Raw genomic sequence first — 18,739 nt, 5'->3', positions numbered from 1 at the left:
TGAAACTGAGGGGCCTTGATCACATCGAACACAATCTTCTCATGGTGTCCATCTTGACTTACTAGCGTCACCTCTTGAGTGGTATGCGTTACTGGCCCGGAGGCTATCTCCGTACCATCCACCGTAGTAATGACGTCCTTTACAGCCTTGGGACAAAGAGTTAGATTCATCCTCAAAACCATTTCATGATCCACATAATTGCCGATGGCACCGCTGTCGACGTAAGCTTCAATTGCATGTAATCGATCTGGATTATCAGGGCTAATGAGGACCATAGGTATCACGAAATGCGAGGTCACGGAACTGGTTTTCACGCTCGGCAAGAGGACCTCTATTCTTGTCGGGCGAGGTCGTTTCCCTGCTCAGAGTTTGTAACTTTGGTAACTGCAGCTCCTACTGCCTTCTTGGCAGGTTTCACCGGACAGTCTCGAAGAAAGTGCCCTGAGTTTCCGCAATATAGGCATAATTGCAACTGTTTCCTCCTTTCCCGCTCCCTTTGTGTTAGAGGACCTTTCAGACCCCCTATTTGCATGGGTTCCCCTGGGTCTACTCCTTTGGAAGGAGTTGGCGGTTTGGAAAATACTCGAGCATCAAACTTGGAACGATCGGCCTTCCTGTTCTGCAGCCTGTGATCTATTTGAACGACCAAGTCTATATAATCCGAACAGTCTTGTGGGGGATTCACTACTTGGGCTAAAACGTCTTTGAGCTCTCCACGTAGACCTCTATAAAACAGCGTAATCCTTTTGTCCTCAGGCCATTGAGTTTCCACTATTAGTCTATTGAAAGATGCAATATAAGCCAAAAGGTCTTGATTACCCTGTCGCAACGAAAGAAGCTCATTGTCCAAGGCCTGCCCCTGTGAATGTCTTGCGAACAGTTTTTCCATACTAAGCTGAAAGGCTTGAAAATCATGAAGAACCGGATCATCTTGATTAACTAGAGGGATCGACCAGTCTGCCGCATTGCCACTAAGGTACGAAAGTACAAAAGCTACTTTTGCTTGATCAGTTGGAAAGGCTGCTGGCCGGCATAAGAAGTGCAACCTGCACTGATTGATAAATACTGCAAACCTCTTTGGGTCACCAGAAAATCGTTCGGGCGGAGCCAGAGGTACATTCCCAGGTAGGTTGATCTGCACTGGATTCATAGAGGATGTTGAAGGAAGATTTGCCCCTGATGCGGGTAACGGGGTCTGTCCGGCTTGTGACTGTAGCACTTGTCTAGCAAGATTGTCTGTTCTCTCCTTGGAAATAATTAGTTCCCTTCTTAGAGCATTCGTTTCCTGACGAGCTGCATGCACTTCTGCCCTTAGTTCCCCAAGTAACCGGGCTAGGGGGTCAGTATCCGAGGTTTCCATAGCGCCTGGGCGAGAGTTTTGCGGTAGGCTTTGCGTTCTGTAACGCTCACCTGATTCTCGCAGAGGCGCCGGTCTTGACTGGGCGACTACCGTATCTTCAAAGGTGATGTGTAGCACCCGGTTGGCTCTTTGGGCTGGACCTCTGTGCACTGTATGCCTGACGTGTAGAGTAAGATGTCTGCAGATAGAAAATATGGGGTTAATGAACTGGGGTTATTGGGGTGTCCCTATCTTTTTCCTCTTCTCCTCTCCTGTAGACCCCCAAAGGTTAACGCTCTCACCTTAGGTAAGTGAATGCCGAGCTCTCCATCTGCCTCGGGGCAGGGTGCTGTAACCAGTTTCTTCACTGGATAGGTAGCGCAGGCCTCTTGACTTCAGAGGACTGCTGTCCGTTGTTTACTGCACGAACGGTAAGTTTCGAGTCATTCAAATGTCTTTAAAGTCTTTAGTAATGATGTCTCTTGTTTTGCAGGGTTCCGGCGATGGCGGATGACGGGCTGAAGTGAGTTGAAGATGGAGCCCGTGTGATGAATAGAAGCGCCTGGAAGCACGTAAGTAAGCGCTTGTTGCCTGCTTCACTATGCGCTCTAACTGTCTTTTTATTTTGCAGGTACGAGTTCGGAGCGGCTGCAGGGTGCCGGAATACCCACTGGATTAGATGTGGAAAGGAGTAATGGCACGTGAGTATTAAAGTTCCCCAATGTCTTTAAACGCACCTTGTTTTGTCTTTCAGATGCGGGATGCAGCGCCGAAGGCCTCCGGAGCGTGCGAAGAGTTGGTAAACTTTTGTCTTTCAGATGCCGGAATGCAGTGTGAAGACCTCCGGAGCGCACGAAGAGTAGGTAAGCCTTTGCCTTTCAGATGCCGGAATGCTAACCTGTTCTTTCTTGTCTTTATAGGTGTTGCTGAAGACTGGATTCAGGATGGTAAGCCTTTTTCCTTAGGCCCAGGACCGGATGCAGAAGACACGATGAGCGTTCTGCTGCAGAGGTTGCAGAATAACGCAAAGCAAGATTCATCCACCGGGTGTGGTTTAAATAGCCTCCTGTAGTGCTTAGGTGTCTCCTTCCACAGCCACGCCTAAGTAAGAAAAGAGTTCCTGGTAAGAAAAGAGTTCCTGCCTTCCAGAAGAGTTCCAGTGTTCTGAATCTAGGGAGTGGCTCCAGCCCCACCCAACAGGAAAAGTAGTTCCAAACAGAAGAGGATCAGAGGCTCAACTGGCAGGCAAGTAAGCAGCATGGTCTGCTGAAGGTAAGTCCACCCAAGCATTATGAGCCTGGCGCTTCCAGCGCTGGGACTGGGCATATTTATGAGCCTGGTGCCACTGGCGCCAGGACTGGGTCCAAAAGGTCCCAATTGGGACTGGTTGGCACTCGGAACCTGGGTTATGGATCTGCTTCCAAGGGAGTTGGGAAAACCCTGACCTTTTGGAAGCAGAGATCATGACAAAAGGATACGGTACTCAAAAGGATACAAATGGTAGGGTCTTCCGGATCCCTGTTCACGTTTTGATAGTTGTGAAGTCAAGTTTAGACCTTCCAAATGATACAACTCTCTGACTGACAAAACAGGCAGAGAGATGGATCACTGGAAAGGGCGTGGGTAAGGTATAGGAAGTCAGCCTAGAACAAAATAAAGTATCATAAGGAACTGCCCCAAAATGACTATGCTAGAACAGAAATTGACATTAATGCACACACTGACCTTAAGTCTAGGGCAGAAGAATCCAGCAGAAGTCTCTTGAGGAAAATCCAGAAGTAGAACAAACGACAAGGAAGGGAAGATTAGTAAGGGAGACTTATCCCGAACGGAACGAGGCTCATGCTAGATACCGGGTTGAAGCACCACAGGATAGCGTCCAAAGTACTGTTCACCGTCACCTTCCAATAATCCTTGAAAAGCTTCCTTCCCACGTAGAGAAAAGTATAGAAATGAATCAATCCCCCTGGTAATATCACAGGTGCAGGAGTTGGAAATAGCGCCCCTTTTATGGTATAACAAAGTACACGCGGTTCTGAACAGCCGCGAAGAAAATAGCGTGCGCGTGCGGAAATACACGCGAATAGGATTCACGCAGTCCAGGTCAACAGCGCTTGAAGACAACGTGAGCGTGTGGATTTACACGCGAACAGGATTCACGCAGTCCAGGCCAGCAGCGCTTGAAGACAACGTGCGCTTGTGGATTTGCACGCGAACAGGATTCACGCAGCCCAGGCCAGCCGCGTTTGAAGACAACGTGCGCGTGTGGATTTACATGCGAACAGGATACACGCAGTTCAGACCAGCCGCGCTTGAAGATAGCGTGCGCTTGTGGATTTGCACGCGAACAGGATTCACGCAGCCCAGGACAGCCGCGTGTGAAGACAACGTGCGTGTGTGGATTTACACGCAAACAGGATTCACGCAGCCCAGGACAGCCGCGTGTGAAGACAACGTGCTCGTGTGGAAGGACACGCGAACAAACAGCTCCAGGAATCAGCGTGTGGCGGAAAACACGCTATAGAAGGCCCAAAAAGCAGCTGAAGAAACCTGCAAGGATGCAGATCGGAGGTTTAAGCTGCACAACGCCAAATGATTCGATCAGAAGCAGCGAGTGAAGTTTCCACGCTGCTTATCTACGTAATGCCGTAGTTCACGTGACGAAGCAGAATACACGTGAAGTTAGCGACGTGAAAAGTGCAGACGTCGTTTTCCTGGCAACGTATCGAACAACCGCCATTTGGAATAGAACGGTCTAGCTGTTCTATGAGCGTAAGAGGTAGGACCACGTCCAGCATGCATGACAGACACCCAGTCTGTCCAATTTGTCGAATAAAGGCTTATTAAAGATATTATACATAGCTTGCGAGACACATGAACTCTGGGGGACTCCACATGTTGTTTGAATTGGGTCTGCTGAAACTAGGCTGGAGAAGACTTGCATACTTCTATTGTCGAGGAAGGATTGGACCCAGGCTACAGATTCACTTGAAAAGTGGGCGGCCGGTGCTAGGTGTTTGCAAAGTACTGTGTGGTGCACTAAGTCGAATGCTGCCGACAGATCAAGGAGGAGTAGCATAGCTGTGTTTCCTTTGTCATTGAGCTCATCGATTGTTGCGCCTTGAAACACATTGTGAATAGGTGCATTGTAAAAACCCAACAAATAAATAAATTAGAAAGATGTTTTTTGGGGTGCAATAACCCTGGGGTTTTTCCAGTTAGAATAGGGAATTAGGTGGGACGCCCTAGCAATCATAGTTCCCTGGTCCCTCCTTGGGTCAGTTGTTGGTTATTTGGGGAAGTTGGAGGGATGGGGGAAAGGGAGGGGGAAGGTGGTAAAGAGTTGGTGGAAGGTAGGGTGGGGACAAAAGGGGAGGAGCCGGAGGGTAGCTTGGAGAAGGCTGGGAGCGGGCGACAAAATTCCACTAGGTAGCGAGGCCCATGGGTAAATTACGAATCCTTAATAACCCCGTTAAAATGAAAAAGGTGGAGGATCTGCTGAAAAGGGAGGGAGGAGACGTGGTAATGCTGCAAGAGACCCACATAAGGCTGCAATATAAAGATAAGCTGAACATCAAGGGATACGATCTGATAGGGCAGTCCAACGCTCAAGACAAAAGGGCATGAGTCTTGATAGCGGTCCGTAAAAGTCGGAACGTCCTCCTCCATGGTGCAATAACGGATAAGATGGGCAGGTACATATTCGCAAAACTAATAGAGGGGCTCCGCTTCACATTAGGGGCTATCTACGCACTGAATACGGGCAAGACGGGTTCCTGAGGGAGGGACTGGGGAAGTTGGAGGGATTCGCGCAGGGGGGAGATCGAAATATGGCTTGGCACCCGGTAGTGGATAGGAGCTCGCATATATACAACGCAATGTCGCGAAAACACTATTTCTGGGCAACAGCAGGACTAATGGGAAAAGTATTGGGCATGGAAATTGGGCAGATCTCAATATCAGATCATACCCCTGTGTGGATAGATGTGAAGACTTCATATGGGAATAAGGGATTTTGGGGATGGAAGCTGCCGCAGGAGGTTCTACATGACCCAATTCTAGGGGAAGATATCAGGGGGGAAAATACAGGAGTTCTTAACCATTAATGACACGTGCGAGGTAAGGCTGGGCACGGTTTGGGAGGCCCTAAAGGCGGTCATCAGGGGACATTATAGCAATGAAAGCAACCAAAGATAAGCAAAGACATACATAGGAGAGAGAAATAGAAAAAAAGCTGGCTGACATACAAGGGGAATGTATTAAAAACCCAACACTCTCTCTGAGGAGGGCAATGAGGCATGTGCAGGGACAGTTAGATGTCCTGCGCACGAAAAGAGTTGAGCATCCTACGTCTCAGGCATTGGTACTTCATGAAAGCTAAAAGAGCCGATAAGCTATTAGCGAGCTACGCGCAAAGCAACAGAAGAGGATGATCAGGGAAATCCGCAATCAACAGGGGGAAAAGCTTACCACTAACACTGAGATGGGAGAGGAGTTCATGACCTTCTTTAGAGACTTGTACTCTACAGAGAGGCCGGATGGGGACGACCAGGACAGGTACCTCACTTCTCTCACATTGCCACAGATGTCTGAAAAGGATAGGGAAGAGTTGCATGGAGTTTAAAGATGTAAAGGCAGGCGCTCTGTTACCAGTCTTTAGCTTCTCCTCCCAACGCACGTTTTCATGACTTCATCAATCTTCAGGGAGGCTGAGTTACTTTGTTTTTTCAGGCGGGTCTGCATTTCTGTTTCAGGTGTGACAAGTTAATTAGCTCTGAGGATTCTGGTACTTGTATTTTTCGCACATGATTTTGCTGGCAGGTGACTGGAAATAACTCCCTCCAAGAGTTGGATGGAGACATTAGGGAGGAAGAAGTGCACCAAGCAATAAAGGGGCTACAATCGGGCAAAGCGCCAGGGCTGGACGGCTTTACAGTGGCCTTTTATAAAAAAAATACGCAGAGGATCTAGTCCCATTCCTAACTAAACTGTACAATTCCTTTAGAGAGGAGGGAAACGTGACCCCAACCATGAACGAGGCGAAGGTAGTGGTCTTTCACAAAGCCGGGAAAGATCCGGCGGCCCCAGTGTCGTATTTGCCAATTGCCTTGATAAATCAGGACGCAAAAATGTATACGAAAATTCTTGCCTCAAGATTGTCGCCACTCCTCCCAGATCTGATTCATGAAGATCAATCAGGATTTATACGAGGCAGGCAGAAGCATGACAATCTGAGACGCATAGCGCATCTGATAGAGAAAATGGGTATTAAGAACACCCCTGCGTCACTTTTGGCAGTCGATGCCGAAAAGGCATTTGCCCAGGTAGAATGATCACTTCTATTCAAAACATTGGAGCGGATGGGATTCGGGGACAACTTCCTCAAGATGGTTAGGGCGAACTACAACTCTCCCTCGATCAGAATCGGCATAAACAGCGAACTCACGGGTAGGGTAGAACTCTCAAGGGGTACTAAGCAAGGATGCCCCCTATCATCTCTATTGTTTGCTATCTTTCTGGAACCACTGCTATGCAGAATAAGGGAATCGAGGGCGATAGAAGGGATAGAAATGGCGGGGATTCATCATAAGGTGGTGGCATATGCGGAGGATCTGTTGTTGATATTGGGAGATCCTGATTGCACTCTCCCGGAAGTGATTAAAGAGATGGAATCCTTTGGGGGCGATTGCAGGGCTAAAGATAAAATAGGAGCAAGTCAGAAATCCTACCGCTGGCGGGGGATATAGGGGAGCTGAGGAGGGTGGCCGCATCTCTTGGGCTAAGCTGCGTGAGTAAAGGGATTAAATATTTGGGTATTTCCCTGATGGGTAGGGTAGACCAGATGTATGGGGCGAACTTCCCTGAGGTGTTGGGGGTGATCAAGCGGGACCTTGAGAGGTGGGGGTCGCTGGCGATCTCATGGTGGGGGCGAATCACAGCGATAAAAATGTCCATTCTCCCGAAATTGCTATACTATTTCCAAGCCTGCCCAATAAAGATCCCCAGGTCCTTCTTCAGGGCACTGAACAAAGCAACAACATCATTTATATGGAGGAATAAGACCCTGCGGATATCAAGGGCGGTGTTAACGACCCCAATAAGGGAAGGGGGGGTTGACTCTCCCGCATTTTCATAAGTATTATTAGGCGGCACAGCTGTGGGTGCTTAAAGAGTTGATGGGGGAGTTGTAGCAGAAGGTGTGGGCAGACCAAGATAGAGCAGTAGCCAAAACTCCTCTGAGGGAACTATTGTGGAAAAGCAAGCGGCATAGACATGTAAACTTACGAATAAGCGCGGTGATGAAAGCCCCCCCTGGATCTGTGGGACGAGCTGACTAGGCGCGGTGTGTTATCAACATGCCGGGCCCCTTTACCCCCATGTTTGGGAATCCAGACTTCCTCCCGGGAATGGAAAAGGGCGCTACGGAGGTTGGGAACTAGCGGGATGTACAAAAATTGGGGAAATGATGGAGGGACAAGAGGTGCTTCAGTTTGAGACATGCTCAGAGAGCCTGAAAATCAAAAAGTCAGACAGATTCAAATATGACCAACTTAAGCACTAGCTGGACAGCCCCTCGATCAAACAGGCGGCGACGCGGGATCTCTCTCAGTTCGAGAACTTCGCAATAACCAACTTCGCAATAACCAACCCTGGCACCAAGAAGCTGGTGTCCACCATCTACAGGTTCATAAATGGGCAAGAGGAAAGGGTTAGTTGGTCTTATATGGTGAAATGGGAGCACACTCTGGGAAAGACCATTAACAGGGAACACTGGGAAGATCTGTGGGGCGATATTCCTAAATTGGCTCGATCAGTCCAGATGAGGGAGATGTGGGTCAAGGTGATGACTCAGTGGCCCCTGACCCCGGCGAGAATGCATGGGATGTATCCACGGGTGTCCAGCCGGTGCTGGAGAAAGTGTGGAGGCGAAGGCACTTGGAGGCACATCTGGTGGAACTGCAACAAGTTACAAGGCTTCTGGGTCGATATAAGGGCACAGCTGCAGGGGATCTTCTCAAGCGTGGCACTAATGGGGGAGAGGGTCTGGATGTGCGGTCTTAGGGATGCAACGGCCAAAGAACTGACCAGGTCGCAACAGAGGTGCTTCATGGGCTTACTGATAGCGGCATGGGCAGCTATAGCCCAGAATTGGAAACAACCAGACCCCCCCCCCCCCCCCGCTGACCTTCAGCTGGCTGCAAAAGGTCTGGATGCTACTCACTATCGAAAAACTCTCTCATACCCTGAAGGATGCTTCTGGCCCCTTCGAGAAAGATTGGAGGAAGGGTGTTGGAGTATCTGCAATCGGACTATATGGAGCAATGGAGCCCTCACAAAATAGGAATTTTCGACTTGTTCAGGACATGAGTATTTCCCAGAGTACTCTGTGTGCATTCTCCGGTGAGGGGTGGGGGGGGGGGGGTCCCGGGTGGGGTTGGGTGGGAGTTAAGTTCAGTTGATGTTTGTATGAAAATAATAAATACATTTAAAAAAAAAGAATAGTGAATTAGGGACTGGTCTAAAGATGTTAGGTCCTTTAAGCTTAATCCCTTGCACCCTCTTTATTTACTCGTACATCCTACCACTTTTAAATGTAGCTTTTTGCTGTTCAACTATTAGATAGCAGTCCCAAGCAGTGTAGGTGTTTCTCTCAATCTCTCCTGACTCGTGGTTCCCCGTGGTAAAGTTAATCCTAGACATACTTAGACTGATATACTGGCCCTAAAAGGACAAATAGGAAGAAAAGGGGACCACCTTTATGCCTTTTTGATGATCCCTATGTGATCTGTAGAAAGAAAAGTAGGCCATCCTTGTTTACATAGTGCATCTTCCTGGTGTTTTACTAACGTTCAACTGGCTGTCAAAGAATAAACCTGCTGTTCCCAAGTAATTTGTATTTTGAGCATCCTGTTCCTTCTTCGTTTTCACAACAGTATATGCGTTTTACATACAATAAATAGACATGCAATCAGCATTTGTCATGGGAGGATAGCTCAGCGGCAACGTGCACGCCTTGAAAGCAAAACGTTACGAGGTTCGATCCCCGGGTACGCGCTTAGAAACCTCTGGGTATTAAGCGTGTTATAAATAACTTATCATATAATATATCATTTAGAAGTTTGCTTCATGTTCATATACAGGTGTGTCAGTTCTAACAGCTAAAATGTTTTTTTAGTCAAAAAAACAACCAGACCTCTAACGTGCAGAATGAAGCACAAACAACGATTTATTTTTAATCAACAATACTTCTGGAGGGAAACTTCTGTTTTATATGAATTCAGAGACACTCCACCAACAGATTGACCACCAGGACAGACTGGCAGCACGAGCGTGAAGGAAGTGGAAATGTTTATTGGTACTTCAGTCAGCAATACGTTTCCCAAACTAAACATCCCAAATCCACTAGACCATCAATGCTTTAAGTGGGATGCCAAATCGAGTTGGGCTTTTAACAAGGGGGCGTTGCCTGAAGGGGCGCGTACTCCTAACACATGGCAAGATCCTGCTAACGTGCCTTTTTGTTCACTCAGCATGGTCTCTGATGGTCCGGATTGCATCCAGTCTGTCTAATATAAATACACCCCTTAGTCTCGGTTTGGAAATACATTGCTGTCTATACATACAAAGCCCTCACTGCATAAACAACGACTCAGTAAGTCACCCTCATTCTGTAAATACTATTCACAAAAGACCAACGTGAAAGGGGAGGGAGACCCTGGCCACTTTGTATAAAATCAAAGAGCATTTTAGGAGCATAAGAGTGACCACAGATTTTTTTTTTGTTTATATATAAGACAAATATTTCTATGATATTGTTGTTCATTTCATTTGACAGCACTCATTCCAACAGTCAAATGTCTGCTAAACATGAGCCATATATACTCCTTTGGAGAGCCTCGCCTTTGGGTGTAGGCTTGGGTTTCTCTGAATAGAGAACATCTCATTCCCTTAAATGCGTTCATAGCTTCTCAACAAATTGTTGAATGCTGGTCCATGCACATCTCCTGTAGCACAACTTACTTAATGAAATCACTCTCTGGTAAGTGGAAGGAAGTAGCCCGGCTTGTGAGCAGATTTTTCAGACGGACAGGCATCCCTCAGTGGCTAGCCCCAGCCCACTTAAGGCCCTGTTGGCACACAAGAAGGTCTGTTCCAAAACTTCAACGACTCTCTTAAGTGTGTTAGAATGAATCCTACGGTTGTTCACGCCAACAATGGCATTTGAATAAGGTAGTAAATAGTGTTACTGCTTTAGAGGGTTTAATTATACACTTTAAGAAAATATTTGATATATAAATTATATGTAGCTGGCAAAAACGTTTTGCTGGGATAATCCTAGAGTACTTCATTGCAAAGGTGCACATGAATAATGCTGGAAAGAAAGTTATTTTGATATCCTCGTTGAGATAAAATTATAAGAAATAGAGCAGCCAGCACTTAAGGTTGGTAAGAGTGAACCGCAGTCACAATAACTGGTTGACAGAGAGGTACGAGTGCTGGCACAAGAATTGTCTAATGTGCACATATGACCACTGCAAGTAGCTATTTCTCTTGCACTTCTATTTTACAATGCAAAGATATTTTTAGTTTGAGATTTGCTACTATGATGATACACATAATCGTCTATTTTCCTTGATCCCCCAACATGAAATCACAATTAAAGTCATGCAATGCACCAATCCAAGAAATGAAAAACACCAGAGCCTTTTCAACTTGCCTGTGCTGCGGCCAATGCTGCTTTCTCCTTCAGCACCAAGGTGATGGCTGAAACTTGCATTATCCTCTCCTTCCTTCCTCAAACAAATATCAGGATTGAGAAATTGAAAGCCTGCACAAAGAATTAAAATATATATACTTCAAGAAGGACGCGTTAGATTGAAAAATACATTTATATTGACCAGGCCTCTGACTGGTTAACAGAGTGCTGTTATTTAATTAAAGAGAAGACAGAAGAAACTAAATACCAAGGAAAGAAGGAGTGATGTAGGGAGTAGAATGGTCTCAGCAGATCTGGGTGCTGATCTGGGATCACAGTTGTGGCAGATATGTTTTCAAGGTGTAAGCTCTATAGACTTAATGATATTGTGGCACAGGTGTGAAATAATTAACATGGCGGGGGTTGCATCACACATTACGAAGGATCACATTACATGGAGCATTGCATACAACGCAGGTTGAGACTTATTTTAGAATTGTGCAAAATGGCTCCTTCAGCTTGGAGACACAATTGGATGGGGAGGCCCAACCCAGAAGCAGCGAATATGGCGACTACCCTTTTCTGTAATTTATCCGCAACGAGGGCCTCATGTAAAAGATTTTGAGAAGGCTTGTGATAGTTATCTGTTTCTGCCTGGCTGAATGTGAATATGCATTTAGTTTGTACTTAGACATGTTGTTTGTCTCCGTCTTTAAACTCCGGAAGGCACCATTTTCACTGAGGTGCTGAAAGTTAGACCGGATAAGAGCGGTAAAATGGATAGCACTCACGTTCCTTCTGCAAAGTTGGCAGCGACCCCTGTTCAGGGAGAGCTGGTAAAATTGATACTATTCTCCAACAGGCTCAATCAGGCTTTAGGCCCAAACCTGGTACTGAAATTTAAAACATTAAGCCAGAATGAGTTTTGCTTATTGGTTTTGCTGGACTTGCTGGTAGCATTCAACACAGTTTCTTGGTACTGAAAATAACACAACAGACTGGCCCGGAGACCATCTCAAATCCGTTTGGAAAATGAAGAGCAAAAGAGCAACCCCTTTGCCAAAAAGATCATATGTGGTGTGCTCAGGGCTCCCCACTTTAACTAGTTATTTTAAAATGTAGCAGACAGATCTTGCTGTTATCTACCAAAGAATGGATAGTAGTTGGCTATCAGCCAATTGAGGTGTTACAAATATGTACATTCTTTGATGAAGCACACAGCAATTCTAATTGGTTAAATGAACAGCTATATTTCTGAGCTTGATGGCGAACAGTTGAATACTGGAAAGACAGTTCCTTCAGTTCATGCTCCTCTCTGAACCGGCAACCCACCCACCGGCCCGCACCAACAATCCTGTGCTTGTATAGGCCCCTGGTAAAAAGATCTCCTTTAAAGAAAATGTCAACAATTTGGTAGTTTGGCTAGATCAGGATTCATTGTTGAACTTCAAGGTGAATGCAAATAAACAAAAAGATAGTTAACCAAATTCATGGCCTACAGAAGATGATCCATCTTGTCCGAGAAAGTGACAGAGCCACTTTGGTGGGGGCCATGGCAAACTCGACTGGAGCATTGAAACAGCCATTCACAAAATGATTCATTGAGATTGGTCAAAGGGTTTGGCACCAATGCCATACTTCACAAGCCGGCAGTCAGAGAAAGGATCTCATAAAACAACAGTTATCTGACCCACAAGTGTGTGTGTGTTGCCCCAGTAGGATAAAACGTTATGGCGTGCAGGTACTTTCTAATGACCTAGGCAAGAGCACAGAAGTTCTTCTGCTCAGAATTCCTAAAACCTTGCACACCTCTGTAGGGAACCATAGGTTTGATTTGCAAGGAGGGGTCGGGAGGAACGCGAAGCGTTTCCCCTCCGGGGTTATTTTGACGCTGCACAGGCCAGCGAGGTGGCCTGTGCACAGAGCGTCCCCCACAGGGGTATTTAAGGGTCAGGGAAGGTTCGGGAACCAGGCAATGGTTGGGGACTTAAGATTGAGGAGTCCTGTCGCCTGCTTCCGAGCCTTCCCTGAGTTGGGCCTGTGAGGGGGGTTTGGTGTTTGAGGTGAGGAGTAGGGCAGTGTAGCTTAGTGGGTTGTTGGGTAGGTAGTTAGTTATATAGATTATAAAAAAAAAAAATCTAGCGGAGGTACCGTAAATAAGGTACCTCCATTTTTCTTACCTGCTTGCAGGCAAGCACCGTTGGCGGTCCGTTTTCGGGAGCCCCTGTGTGGCCCAGTTTTGTTTATTTAGCTGCGTAGGTCTCCTGTGGAGCGGAACGTTTCTGTCCTGCCAAGGGGGAGGTGGTGGGTGGTGGTGCGCAACGGGGCCAGGCACGCATACTTTTCAAGTCTCTGTTTCGGGGAGGATTAAAAGGTGCCGGCGAGTGTTTCTCTTTGAAGCGGTTCACTTTATTGGCAGCAAGTTTTCTTTTCTGTCTGTTTCTCTTTGAAGCGGTTCACTTTATTGGCAGCAAGTTTTCTTTTCTGTCAGCCTGCAGCTCCGTGTCTGTGGCCCAGGTGTTTTCTCGGCTATCTAGTTTGCACATACGCTTGAGAGTAGGAACAGGACAGCAGGGGCAGTGCAGCCTGTTTTAAAGGGGCCGTACATTATTGTGTGCTTGCCAGTGTGGTGTGGCTCACACGCTGCAAGGGGGCAGTGTGCTACAGACATTTTTTCGGCACAAGTGTTTCTGGGCTGCTGGTTTTTGGTGTGTTCTGTGCCTATGGCAATTTAGGTGCCAGGGTACGCGTTTGTAAGGGCAAGGGTAATATTTAGGTGGGGGTAATAAAAATAAATAAATATATATAAAGAAAAATTATTGTTATTAATGTATATTACTAACTACGAATTATATAGAATTTAATTACTTTTACAGGGAGGTTAGTTGTTAACAGCCCTATTTTCTGTCTGGGTTATCCCATTCCTTGGGGTATTGGTACATGGTTAGGTGCTGGCTCGGGGGCTTAGTTAGCTAGTTGAGCTAGTAGGGGCATATTTTTAGTGCACATTCAGATTATTGGTGCACGATGGTGGGCCAGGGAGCCAGTAAGAAGGGCCTGGTTGATGCTAGGGCTCTGAGGGAGGCCCTGGAAATTATTAGCAGGGCATCTAAGGCCCAATTGGAAGGGGCGGTAGTGGAAGTAACGGGAGAGGGGGAGGTAGGTGGTGATAGGCCGCAGTGTCGAGCAGCGGCAGATGGGGCTCTTGCGGCAATGGTGGCTTGCACCCCTGCGGCTGGTAGAGGGGAGGCATGGGAATCCAGGGGCAGAAAGTTGAGGAGGGAGATTGATAGGAGAGCATCCAGGGGGGAAATGCATTTGGGTGAGGAACCAGTTAGGGTTGGGGTTAATAACGACCAGGTGGAGGTGGGGGATATGAGGATTGTCCAATAAAGGGCAGGTCAAGAGAGCAACGTCAGTGGGGGTGAAGGGACGCAGAGCGGGACATCAGGACAGAGGGGCAAGGGTGGCAAATACCTGCGGAAGAGTGCAGGTGGGAGAAGGAGAGAGAGGTCCACATCAATTGGTGAGGTTAGGGAGGGACGCAGAACGGCCCCCCTGAATAGGACGACGATTAGCGGAGGGCACCGCGCAGCCCCTGTTGTTCGAGAGGATGAACACGGAGAGGGTTTAGGAACGGCCCCTCCTGAGGCAGCGTAGGGACAGTCTAGAGGGCGCAGCACAGCCCCTAGTGATGAGGATCACAGGGTGAAGGAGAGTACACCTCGCCCGAGAGAAGAGGACCAGGAAGGGGTTTCTGCGGCCCCACCGAGAAGACGCCAAAGGAGTGACGGGGCGGATGCCCTGGACTCACAGGAAGAGGATCTACGCGACCCGAGCATGAGCTTGCATCAGCAATGGTATTGCAGGGGTGATGAAGTTGGGATTGAGGAATATCTGAGGCAGTGGGAGGATGAAGGTTATAGAGGAGAGGAGGAAATTGGGAGTAGGGGTTCTAGGTGGGTTCGGGAAAGACCGTTTCAAGGGGTTTGGGGGGCAAGAGGTCGGTAAAACAATTGGCTGGGTGAGACTGCTGACAATGTTTTGTCCCCGCAGTAGGAGCCCATTAAGAAAAGAGATGAGGAGCATTGGAGTGGAGGCCAGACCGCAGACAGGCGATGGCAGGTCGGAAAGAGGTGAGCCGGAAAGGCACTGGTAAACTGCATGCCAGAGGGGGGATATGAGAACAGGGGATAGAAATGAAGGGTCTGGTCTTCAAGGAGCAAGGAGAGAGATTGGTGTAAAGGCTATTGGAGCCAAGGGGAGTGACAAGGGAAATTGTTCAGTGGAGGTACAAACAAAGTGGTTGAGCCACTGGCGCTTGAGGTTCAGGTTTCAAAAGAGAAAGAAGGTGAGGTGAAGGGAAAGGAGAAAAAGCTACCTTACATGGGCATCACAAAACCGTTGGGGGCACACTTGATGGCAGCGACTAAGGATAAGATTGAGGGAGGGGAATATGTGGACGTGTTTAAACTGCTTCATAGGGAAGTGAGAGCAAAGGAGGGTTCTAAGCAAGAGGAGAGAGAGTTGGCCTCGCGGCCAACAGTACCAGTGACAATTGAAAATTGGACGTTGGCTTTTATTATTTATGCCATTGTATATTGTGAGAAATTTCCGGAGCGGTGTGTGGCTTTGCTAAAATATATGGATGTGATCAGGAAGGCGTTTACAAGTTTCTGAGGTTTTGCGTCGGTGCGTTATGAGGAATTTAGAGCAAGAATGGCTGAGGACAGGCAGGCTGTTTGGGGGGAGATAGACATGGATTTATGGCTGCAATGGATGGCGCCAACGAGGCCTGCCCCGACTCTGCACACAGCAAGTGGGCTGCCTGTGCCTTTCCGGCCCTTTCTTGGTCGCCCCGCCCAGGAGGGGCTGGGGGGAGGTGGCACAGGGCAGTCCTCAGCAGCGTGTTGGGCATTTAACAAGGACGGATGCACAAGAAATTTCTGTAGGTACAAACATGAATGTAGCAAATGTGCAGGGAAACACTCTCTCACTCAGTGTTTCCAACAAGGAGACAGGGGGAGGGGGAGAGGAGCCGGCAGAGGGGTTGTGGGAAAAGGCTTTTACGCCAGTTAAGTTGGATGTGCTGGAGAAGTGGTTCGAGTTTTATCCGGACAGAAAATGGGCTAAGATTTTGGTGAGGCGTTTTGTCAGGGTTTCAGGTTGGGTTATCAGGGACCAAGGGTGCGCCGGCGAGTGGAAAATTTGAAGTCAGCCAAAGAAAATGTGGAGGTGGTGAGACAGAAATTGGGCAAGGAAATAGCGGCAGGGAGGATAGTAGGGCCATTTGATGATCTGCCGGGTGATTTAGTGGCATCTCCGCTGGGTGTTGTGCCGAAAAAAGCCCCGGGGGGAATTCAGATTGATACACCATTTGTCATGGCCGAAGGGCATGTCCGTCAATGATTTTATTGCCCCTGAGGAATGTGGGGTTGTATATGCAAGTGTGGACCAGGCGGTGGAGTTGGTGAGAAAAGCGGGGCACGGGGCCTTCATGGCCAAGTGTGACATCAAGGCAGCTTTCAGGTTGTTGCCGGTGCACCCGCAGGACTTTTGGCTGTTGGGTTCGCAATTTGAAGACAGGATATACATCGACAAAGCTCTGCCAATGGGATGCGGAATTTCCTGTGCCTGGTTTGAGCGTTTCAGTTCGTTCTTACAGTGGGTTTTTTCATACAGTTCAGGTTCTGAAAGTGTGCTACATCACCTAGATGATTTTTTGTTTATTAGCGGGTCAGAAGGAGAAACAGTGCAGAAAGATGCTAAAGTTGTTCCAAGATTTGATGAGGGATTTGGGCGTGCCTCTAGCGGAAGACAAAACAGAAGGGCCTGCAGTGGTGTTGACATTTCTAGGGATTGGATTAGATTCAGTAGCGATGACCTCACGCTTGCCGCATGACAAGGTGAGCAAATTGGTAGGATTGCTGGAGAAAGCAGTGGGTGCCAAGAAATTGATGCTAGTGGAAATGCAGAGATTAGTGGGGCATTTGAATTTTGCATGCAAGGTGCTGGCTCCAGGGCAGACTTTTTGCAGAAACAGGGCACGGTCTATGGCAGGAGCAAAGTACCCTCATCATCGGATAAGAGCATCAGGTGCAGTGCGGGAAGATTGTAGAATCTGGCTGCGTTTTTTGGAGAGCTTTAACAGAGTGTCCATGTGGTTGAGGGAGATCCAGTGTCTTGGGAAGTTCAGATTTTTTCAGATGCAGCAGGTACAGGAGGCTTTGGAGTGTTTTGGGGAGGAAAATGGTGCGCGGAGATCGGTTTGGTTGAGGGAGGGAAGGAGCATTGCATTCCTGGAATTATTTCTTTTGTTGGTTGCATTGGAGTTGTGGGGGAAGGAGTTGCAAAACAAGAAAGTGAATTTCAACATTGACAATGAAGTGAATAGGCAGTCAGCGAAGGATCAGAGGGTGGCGAGGCTGATGAGTTTGTTCTGCATTGCATGGAATGGAATGTGGTGTTCAAAGCAACTCATGTGCCAGGGAAGGATAATTGCTGATGCATTATCTCGTTTTCAATGGCAGAGATTCCGTGGATTGGCTCCAGAGGCGGATCAGGAGGGGCAGCGGATTCTAGAGGAGCTGTGGAAAATAGGAGGATGAGAGCGCTTGCATTGGTGGAGGGTTCTCTTGCTCTGGCATCTAGAGAGGCATACAGGAGAGCTTGGGAGGATTTTATCGGAGGGGGGAGCTTGTAGTTGGAAAGGATGGGGAGACGCGGAAGAAAGGAGAAGAGACGATGTCACTAATTTCCTCTTGAGGTGCATTGTTAGGGGCTGGTCTAGGTCAACTATAACGGGGAAACTGGCAGGGATTGCTTTCTATGGGAAGTGGTTTGGGGTTTTCAGCCGAGCGGTGGAGAAATGTCAAACAGGATGTTGGAAGGATGGGCAAGGGAAAGTAAGAGAGAAAATGATAAGAGGAGACCGCTATCAGCGGAATTGCTAATTAGGTTGTGTCAGGCGGTGGGGGCGATTTGTTGGTCGGCCTGGGAAGGAGAATTGTTCGCAACCTGTTTTACTTGGCTATTCTTTGGGGCCTTTAGGGTTTCTGAGCTGGTGGGGGGGGAAAAGTGGGGTAGGTGGGCTGCAATGGGAGGATGTCCAGTTTACAGAGTTAGGTGTGGACATCAAGATCAGGAGGTCTAAAACGGATCAAAAAGTAAAGGGCTCTTGCCCGGTTCAGACAGGTTTGGTTTGGAAGGCGCGTTGTGGGCGTAGGACAGGTTTGGTTTTTCAGCATGAGAAGCGGGAGCCACTATCAGCGCAACAAGTTCTGGGAGTACTACGAAAAGCCCTGGTAGCAGTGGGGGAAAAGGCAGAGGATTTTGATTCATTCATTTAGGATGGGTGCAGCATCTGAAGGTAGTAGGATTGGATATTCAGAGGAAAAGGTGAAAAGTCTGGGGCGTTGGAAGTCAGGGAGATACAAAGGGTACAGGGGGAACAGGTATTGAACCTGAAGGGGCATGGCCCCAGGGAGAAAACGGGACGCCTTGAGAAGTGGTAAGGAGACGGTTGGGACCAAGGGATGGTTAGGGAGGAAGTGTATTTATTTATTTATTTAATTGTTGGGGAAATGAAAGTTTCATTATTAATCGGTTTGTTTAAAACAGTTTGTTAGTTTGTAAGGCCAGGGAGCCAGGTAAGCGGTTATTTGTAAGCTTTGACCTGTCACATTAAAGCAACCTTTTCCACT

At 47.8% G+C, this 18,739-nt stretch overlaps 1 protein-coding gene across 4 annotated transcripts in view; it reads right to left on the bottom strand.

The window, feature by feature from the left end:
* The window catches only part of LOC138510501 (zinc finger protein 530-like), a 463,288-nt gene that overhangs the window by 197,638 nt on the left and 246,911 nt on the right, over positions 1 to 18,739 (bottom strand). For all 4 annotated transcript variants that reach the window (XM_069626199.1, XM_069626200.1, XM_069626198.1 and 1 more), the window contains exon 5: positions 11,058 to 11,168. In XM_069626199.1, coding sequence (XP_069482300.1) covers positions 11,058 to 11,168 — 111 coding nt within the window. The remainder of the gene's footprint in view (positions 1 to 11,057; positions 11,169 to 18,739) is intronic.

Source organism: Ambystoma mexicanum, chromosome 6p, assembly GCF_040938575.1.
Source record: "Ambystoma mexicanum isolate Mex_15411 chromosome 6p, UKY_AmexF1_1, whole genome shotgun sequence".
Lineage (NCBI taxonomy): Eukaryota > Metazoa > Chordata > Amphibia > Caudata > Ambystomatidae > Ambystoma > Ambystoma mexicanum.
This window is presented reverse-complemented; position numbering and strand designations above follow the sequence as displayed.